This window comes from Myotis brandtii, unplaced genomic scaffold (genome assembly GCF_000412655.1).
Source record: "Myotis brandtii unplaced genomic scaffold, ASM41265v1 scaffold952, whole genome shotgun sequence".
NCBI classification, from domain to species: domain Eukaryota; kingdom Metazoa; phylum Chordata; class Mammalia; order Chiroptera; family Vespertilionidae; genus Myotis; species Myotis brandtii.
Genome location: NW_005371930.1, coordinates 259,463 through 268,375, shown reverse-complemented (window position 1 = coordinate 268,375; position 8,913 = coordinate 259,463). Strand labels below are relative to the sequence as shown.

Below are 8,913 nucleotides of genomic sequence, written 5' to 3'. Positions count from 1 at the left end.
GCTGGCAGGCGGAGGTCCCTGTCCCGGGCCGGGTAGCAGCCTTTCCTCTGCCAAGCGCTGGCGCAGCAGCTGGTCCTCCCTCCCAGTGGGGGGTGGGGGCAGACTCCTCAGCAGAGGTGGTGCTGAGGCCCAGGCTGGCCCCCTGGGAGCGGTAACGCGGGAGGGGCACGGACAGGGCACTCTGGAAGCTTCAGCCCCGGCCTGCTGCCGGGTGCCCTCGTCAGCCCTCTCAGAGACATGGTCCCCGTGGGCCAGTTGGTGGGGCTCTTCATCGGGGCAGCAACTATCCCAGGGCACCCCCACATGGCGCGGCGGCTCTGTGGGCACCAGCCCTGTGGGCCCCGCGTCTGGAGCTTGCATTTGATCAGCGGGGTGGGGGGATCTCTGTGGCCCCCTCTCTGGCCGGGTACGATCACTGGGCGCATCCTTGTGACAACCGCCCGGCCCTCCCCACGGCCGGGGCCCATGGGTTTCCTCCGCGAGGACCTGAGCCAGGTGTTCTGTGCGGACGCGGCCTGTGCGCCTGCCTCCCGCTCCGTGTATTATTGATGCTCCGTCAGGGAGCAGGCCTGCGCGCCTGGCGGGATGAATAATTCACTGGCACTGCCTCCTGAGAGCCGCCGCTCCCTTTTTTTTAGGCGGCTCGCCGTGCCCCTGGTGCACCACGTCACCGAGCAGCACGGCTTGTCTGCAAGGACAGCGGTGTGTTCTGTTTGGCCGGCATCAGCCTGGAGCTGGGGCTGTGGTTCCAGATGTTGTTGGGGCCGAGGGTGGTCCTCTCAGAAGCAAGAATCCCCACATGTGGCTCCAGGCTGTGAGAGAGAGAGAGAGAGAGAGAGGCTGGATCCCGCAGCGTCCACAGTCTGACTGTTCTCCACGCTCTGTCCATCTGTCCAGCCAGGCCAGTGGCAGCTGCCTGTGTCCAGGAACTGTCTTGATGGAGACCCTGACTCCACCCGGAGCCCGGCCCTCCTATGTGCATGTGCGTGTGCGTGCACGTATGTGTGTGTACGCATGCACATGCATGTCTGAGTGCACGTGGCAGTTAACAGCACAGAGGGTCAGCAGGCTGGGGCAGTTCCATCACGGCCACGAGGCAGGGCTGGTGACAGTGCTCCCATCCGGGCACCATGGAGGCCACGGCGCTGTCCTAAGAGTGCGGTGCCCCACGAGGCTTCGGGACGGAGCGGGGATGGGGGTGGCGCCCAGGGCTGTGTGAGCCAGGCCCCATCCATTTCCTCCATGTATTTCTCGGGGGCCATTTCTGCAGGTGGGGGTGGCTGGTCGCAGGATCCCACGGGGGCGGAGGGGGGGCTGCCCTCGCTGCAGGAGCCTCTCCCTCCAGGACACTCGGCGCCTCCGGGCATCTGCCACTCCCGAGAGCTTCGTGCCCACCAGGTGGCTGGTGTGTGTCATCCCGGTGGCCGTTACCAGGCCGCCCTCTTGGGTGTGTGCCCCACGCCCTTCCTCCGTCGCTCAGCTGTGCTCTGGCCCTGCTGGCTCCCGCCCGGCGGGGGCAGGAGGTGGGGGGCGGGAGCTCCGAGTAGTTGTTTGTGAGGCCTCATTATGAGGGAGGTTGGTGACCTGTGTGTGTTTAGGTCCTTCCTCTTCATTGCATCCCTTTATTGTGGTGAAATATACATGACATAAAACCTGCCACTTGAGCCATTTTTAAGTGTGCAGTTCAGTGGTATTTACGTATAATCACGTGGTTATGTGGCCACCTCTTGGCCACCAAGGGAGGGTGGGCAGGGTGGACAGACTGGTTTGCTGGCGGGCATACGCATCTCCCCGGGGTGGGGCAGGGGAGCCACTGTGCCTTCCACCACCCCGGCTGGTGCGGGGCGAGGCCGAGGCGACCTGATGCGGTTTTAAGGCTGAATCCGTGCCTTGTCTGCGGGGTCCGGCAGGGGCTCTGGGACGCTGGGTGGACGCAGGAGGCTTCGAGGCGGCTCCCCGAGCGCTCTCTCTCGGTGCTTCCCTCCAGGCCGGTCCAGGGACCCTCATCATGGCCGCGGGAGTCCAGGACTTTAACCGGACGGAGTCTGATCGCCTGAATGAGATCAAAGGTCACCTGGAAATCGCCTTGCTGGAGAAGCACTTCCTGCGTGAGTACTGCAGGGGGTTGGGGGGTGGGGTGGGGCAGGATGCCAGCGTCCGTCCAGCTGGTCGGGACAGCTCCCCTGGACGCCTGTGGACAGGTGTGACCCCGTGTGGACGCCCACACGCCTCTCGCCTCCCGAGTCCGCGTGTCCCTCTGCTGCCCGCCAAGCCCAGCTCTGGCGGCGACGGCTGCTCCCTGGGGCAGAGGAGAGAGCCTCGGGCGGGAATCGGATCACCCAGTGAACCGGCGCCTGTGTCTCCAGCCTGTGGCGCGGGCCTGCTGCGCTGTGTTCTGTTCAGTTTCCGCCGCGAATCGCAAGGCACAGCAGGGACGTGTGTGTGTGTGTGTGTGTGTGTGTGTGTGTGTGTGTGTGTGTGTGTTGGCCGCGTTGGAGTCGGGGCTGGGCTGCTGGTGCTGCTCACCCACTGGCTCCTGCCCTGGGCTTTGGTGGTGACGCCAAGCGTTCCAAAGGGCCCGCGGGTCCCACAGACACGGTCTCATTCCACGTGCTGCCTTTGATCGCTTGCTGCCCCTCTGTGTCACTCTTTTACTTATTTATTTTTATTGATTTCAGAGAGGAAGGGCAAGGGAGAGAGAGATGGAAACATCAATGATGAGAGAGAATCATGGATCAGCTGCCTCCTGCACGCCCCACACTGGGGATCAAGCCTGCAATCCGGGCACGTGCCCTGACTGGGAATTGAACTGTGACCTCCTGGTTCATAGGTTGACGCTCAACCACTGGGCCACGCCGGCCGGCCCCCAGCTTTATAGGTGAGGAGACCCAGGCACGGAGGGCTAAGGAAATAGTGACCCTTAGGTGATGCCCTCAATCAGGCAGACGAGCCCTGAAGCCACGCACGTGGCCCCTGCACAACACGGCGACTAGGGGTGTGAGCGACCCTGTCAGGGACATGCCGGGGGACAGGCAGCGCCGCCCCTGAGCACCCTGAACTAGTCACGTCCGAGCCACGCAGGGCTGCCCAGGCCCAGGGGAAGGGCCACCTCCTGCGGGGGTCATGCCCGGCTGGGTCTCCCTCCCTGCCTGTCCACGGGCACCCTCTGTCCCCACTGGGATTGTCTCCTTCCTGTCCTGTGTGTCCCTGGTTGTTCTCGCACTGAGCGTGGTCTGAGCCGCAGCCGTGGGCACCCTGCTCCCAGCCACACGGGCCCGGGCCTGCAGGTGAAGGCGGGAAGCCTCGGGTGCGTGGCCTCTTTCTCCCGGGAAATGGGTGCTGTGTGTCACTGCATTGTCCCCCCGCAGGCCTGCAGTCCTGTCTTCCTCCCAAACCCCTTTCCTGATCAGCACTCCCCTCTGCAGGCATGTGCGCGCACACGTGTGTGTATGGTTAACTCAGTGTGTGCACACGTGTGTGCAGTCAGCTCTCTGTGCACATGTGTGTATGCATCATTAAATCTACATGTGTGCAGTTAACTCCACGTATGTGCGTGTGTGTTAACTCCATGTGTGTGCAGTTAACGCTGCATGTGTGCTGTTAACTCTGCGTGTGTATGTGTGTTAACTCCGCATATGTACATGTGTGTGCACAGTTAACTCCATGTGCGTGCATGAGCGTGTGCACTCTGCATGTGTGCACGTATGTGTGCTGTTAACCCTGCGTGTGTGCGCGTGTGTGCTGTTAACTCTGCCTGTGTGCACGTGTGTGTGCTGTTAACTCTGCGTGTGTATGTGTGTTAACTCCGCATATGTACATGTGTGTGCACAGTTAACTCCATGTGCGTGCATGAGCGTGTGCACTCTGCATGTGTGCACGTATGTGTGCTGTTAACCCTGCGTGTGTGCGCGTGTGTGCTGTTAACTCTGCCTGTGTGCACGTGTGTGTGCTGTTAACTCTGCGTGTGTATGTGTGTTAACTCCGCATATGTACATGTGTGTGCACAGTTAACTCCATGTGCGTGCATGAGCGTGTGCACTCTGCATGTGTGCACGTATGTGTGCTGTTAACCCCGCGTGTGTGCACGTGTGTGCTGTTAACTCTGCGTGTGTGCATGTGTGTGCTGTTAACTCTGTGTGCATGTGGGTGTGCTGTTAACTCTGCGTGTGTGCACGTGTGCAGGTGTCTCCCACACAGCCTCGGTCTCCCACGCGCCTGAGGTTGTTGGCAAGCTGCTGGGGGGCGGGTGCAGCAGGTCTGCCTGGGGCTGCAGTCGGTGCTGGGCCTGCCTGGCCAGTCCTCTGTCCTCTGCCTGTGACCTTGCTTGTGCTGGGCCTGCAGGGGGACCCGTGTGCACGGAGCACAGGCCGCTCGGCCAGTGCTGATGGGAGCCCGTGTGCAGCGGAGCCGGCAGAGTCGCCTGAGCTTGGCGGGGATGCTGCCGCATCAGCAGGCGAGCCTCATGAACTTGGCTGTTGCGGGTCCAGTGGCCAAATATTGGCCGTGACACAAGTCTCCGTGAGCCAGCAGAGCCAAATGCCGTCAACAAATGGGGCAGGGTCTGTGAGAGCCTCTAACTGGGGAGGTTACCAGGCAGGGCAGCGGGGAGCGAGTGTCCACCAGGTGGGCAGGACCGCCGGGACCCACGGGGACACTGTGTGGGGCCGCCTGGATCCGTGAGGAAAGGAGAAGAGGCTCCTGGCCACGGAGCTGCGTCGCTGGTGCCCTTGGACCAGCCCTGTGGTCCCCCCTCCATGTTCGGTCGGAGAGTCCGTCCCCGCGGCCCCGGGAGCTTGCGTCGTAACCGTGGAGAGCTTGCGTGCACAGCCTTGGGGGGGCACTGACGGGCTTTCTTGTTTTTCCTCCTCACCTGAGGGTGTTTTACACTGATTTCAGAGAGAGGAGAAGAGAGGGAAACACCAATGTACGAGAGAAACGTCAGTGGATTGCCTCCGTATGTGCCCTCAGACCTTCGGCTCCAACCCACTGAGCCACGCTGGCCGGGCCGGGCATTCCTTTTGAATGATGGAAAATTTCAGAGAGAGACACCAAGAGCGAGTCCTGTTCTCCCCCATGCACCACCCCCAGCTTCCGCCTGAGTGTGAGCCGGGCCAGGCCCCTCTGTCCCCTGCGCCCCACGGCCCCGCCCCCAGGAATCCCTGCACACCCTGTCATGTCATCTGTAAATATTTCATTAGGCAGCTCGCTATGTTTTAGGAACGAAAGCCGCACGTCTAACATCACCACGGAAAAAACCACAAGTTTTTCTTAATGTCCTCGGCTTGCCACGTAAGCTCACATCTCCCAGCCTCCTCCACGTCCTCCGTCAGCAGCCTCCGCGCCGGACGGGCAGCTGCGTCCCTTCAGGGGCTCACCCGCTGGTTCTCTTTCGGCCCTTTGTGGGGGGCCAGGCTGTCTGTGGGGGCCGGGCCCTCTGTGGCTTTGCTCAGGGTGTCCCATGGATTCCACACGTGACCTGTCATGTCCCCGTCCCTCTGTGTGTGCTGTTAACTCTGCGTGTGTGCATGTGTGTGCTGTTAACTCTGCGTGTGTATGTGTGTTAACTCCGCATATGTACATGTGTGTGCACAGTTAACTCCATGTGCGTGCATGAGCGTGTGCACTCTGCATGTGTGCACGTATGTGTGCTGTTAACCCCGCATGTGTGCATGTGTGTGCTGTTAACTCTGCGTGTGTGCATGTGTGTGCTGTTAACTCTGTGTGCATGTGGGTGTGCTGTTAACTCTGCGTGTGTGCATGTGTGTGCTGTTAACTCTGTGTGCATGTGGGTGTGCTGTTAACTCTGCGTGTGTGCATGTGTGTGCTGTTAACTCTGTGTGCATGTGGGTGTGCTGTTAACTCTGCGTGTGTGCATGTGTGTGCTGTTAACTCTGTGTGCATGTGGGTGTGCTGTTAACTCTGCGTGTGTGCACGTGTGCAGGTGTCTCCCACACAGCCTCGGTCTCCCACGCGCCTGAGGTTGTTGGCAAGCTGCTGGGGGGCGGGTGCAGCAGGTCTGCCTGGGGCTGCAGTCGGTGCTGGGCCTGCCTGGCCAGTCCTCTGTCCTCTGCCTGTGACCTTGCTTGTGCTGGGCCTGCAGGGGGACCCGTGTGCACGGAGCACAGGCCGCTCGGCCAGTGCTGATGGGAGCCCGTGTGCAGCGGAGCCGGCAGAGTCGCCTGAGCTTGGCGGGGATGCTGCCGCATCAGCAGGCGAGCCTCATGAACTTGGCTGTTGCGGGTCCAGTGGCCAAATATTGGCCGTGACACAAGTCTCCGTGAGCCAGCAGAGCCAAATGCCGTCAACAAATGGGGCAGGGTCTGTGAGAGCCTCTAACTGGGGAGGTTACCAGGCAGGGCAGCGGGGAGCGAGTGTCCACCAGGTGGGCAGGACCGCCGGGACCCACGGGGACACTGTGTGGGGCCGCCTGGATCCGTGAGGAAAGGAGAAGAGGCTCCTGGCCACGGAGCTGCGTCGCTGGTGCCCTTGGACCAGCCCTGTGGTCCCCCCTCCATGTTCGGTCGGAGAGTCCGTCCCCGCGGCCCCGGGAGCTCGCGTCGTAACCGTGGAGAGCTTGCGTGCACAGCCTTGGGGGGGCACTGACGGGCTTTCTTGTTTTTCCTCCTCACCTGAGGGTGTTTTACACTGATTTCAGAGAGAGGCGGAGAAGAGAGGGAAACACCAATGTACGAGAGAAATGTCAGTGGATTGCCTCCGTATGTGCCCTCAGACCTTCGGCTCCAACCCACTGAGCCACGCTGGCCGGGCCGGGCATTCCTTTTGAATGATGGAAAATTTCAGAGAGAGACACCAAGAGCGAGTCCTGTTCTCCCCCATGCACCACCCCCAGCTTCCGCCTGAGTGTGAGCCGGGCCAGGCCCCTCTGTCCCCTGCGCCCCACGGCCCCGCCCCCAGGAATCCCTGCACACCCTGTCATGTCATCTGTAAATATTTCATTAGGCAGCTCGCTATGTTTTAGGAACGAAAGCCGCACGTCTAACATCACCACGGAAAAAACCACAAGTTTTTCTTAATGTCCTCGGCTTGCCACGTAAGCTCACATCTCCCAGCCTCCTCCACGTCCTCCGTCAGCAGCCTCCGCGCCGGACGGGCAGCTGCGTCCCTTCAGGGGCTCACCCGCTGGTTCTCTTTCGGCCCTTTGTGGGGGGCCAGGCTGTCTGTGGGGGCCGGGCCCTCTGTGGCTTTGCTCAGGGTGTCCCATGGATTCCACACGTGACCTGTCATGTCCCCGTCCCTCTGGGCTGATGGGAGGGGTGACCTTGGGGGGAACCCTCCCTCGGGATCCCCACCTCCATCATTATGGCTTCATGCCATCACCTCGTGAGAGGTTGCGAAACAGTGATTTCCGACTCTGCCTCCTCTCTGCATCCTCTCTTCCATCGTGTATTTCATTTCCTGTGCCACTGGGTGGCCCCACGCAGGCACGAGGTCCCTGGAGTTCCAACTACTTCACGTGTGTTTCCTAAACACGCGTATCCTCTTGTCTAAATAGTGCGGTCGTCAATATCGGGAAACTAAGGTTTATAGGGTGCAGTTGTCTAACCTGAGCTCTTACTCTAACTCCCGACTTGTTCCCATCACGTCCCTTATGGCAAAAGAGAGTCGGACGCCGTGTCACACTGGGCGGCCCTGCCTCTTCTCTCCTGTAGCCTGAAACGGATATATTTCCCGTTGGAATTTTTAGAGCGGATGTAAGGGAGGGAGGGGGAGAGAGAGGAGCATCAATGTGAGAGACACATGGATTGGTTGCCTCCCGAATGCACCGAGACTGGGGCTGGGGATTGAGCCTGTAATTCAGTTACATGCCCTTGACCGTGAGTCGAACCCAAGACCCTTCAGTCCGTGGGGTGACGCTCTAACCACGGAGCCACCGGCCAGGGCTGTCTGTGTGTCGCTTGACTGATGTTCTGAAGAGCACAGGCCACTGTTTCGTAGCGTGTCCCTCAGAGAGTGTGTTTTCCGGCTCCGCCCAGGGCCAGGTCTTTGGAGGATGACAGAACCCCGTCTAGGGGAGATTTAAGTCGGAGCTCTGCGACCTCTCATGGTCTCCCCCTGGGCCCCACCCCACTCAACACCTCACCAGCTCCCTGGGCTGTGGGAAAGGTGGGTGTGGTCCCCACTCCCTGGTGGCACCCCTGAGCTCCCGTGCGGGCAGCAGGCAGAGAAGCTGCCAGGCCAGCATGCCTTCCCCATCCTCTGCCACCGCCCGGGGTGTCCCCTCCTGCCGAAACCCTCAGCTGCATGGCCAGGCTGGACTGGCGGGGGCGGGCTCTCTGGTGCCACATGGGGAGTGCCCTGACATTCCAGCTCCATCCACATTGTATCTCCCATCGGACCCCTGTGAGAAGGCGTGAAAGTAGCTGCTGCCTAACCTCGGAGTTGCTGGGCCCAGGGCCTGGCACCTGGGGCGCTCAGTACACATCTGGGGGGATGGATGGATGGATGGATGGATGGATGGATGGATGGATGGATGGATGGATGGATGGATGGATGGATGGATGGATGGATGGATCAATGGTAGTGGGTCCATGGGTAGGGGAGTGGATGGGTAAGTGGATGGATGGGTCAGTCAGTGAGTAGGTGAGTGGATGGATGGATGGATGGATGGATGAATTAATGTGCAGGCTCTCACCTGGCCAGGCGGCAGAACCGCCTTTGAGGGCAGGGCCCTGCGTGCAGTGCTGGCGGGGAGGAGTTTTTAAGGAACATCAGTCACTCGATGTTATTTTTGGCGGCGCTGGGCCTGCTGGGGTGTGTGCCAGGCGGGCTCCTGCTGGAGGTTCTGCGTTCCCAGGTTTAAAATGCCTGGAAGCCACGTTCCTTCCTCCGTGACTCCCGGGAGCTGGCGGGGGCTGGCCGGCCGGCTGCCGTCGCGTGAGCTGAGGCCTGTCT

The 8,913-nt window shown here is 61.0% G+C and overlaps 1 protein-coding gene across 1 annotated transcript in view; it reads left to right on the top strand.

Moving 5' to 3' along the window:
* The window catches only part of GRAMD4 (GRAM domain containing 4), a 58,453-nt gene that overhangs the window by 32,359 nt on the left and 17,181 nt on the right, over window positions 1–8,913 (top strand). Inside the window, exon 3 of the mRNA XM_014533161.1 lies at window positions 1,949–2,108. Coding sequence (XP_014388647.1) covers window positions 1,949–2,108 — 160 coding nt within the window. The remainder of the gene's footprint in view (window positions 1–1,948; window positions 2,109–8,913) is intronic.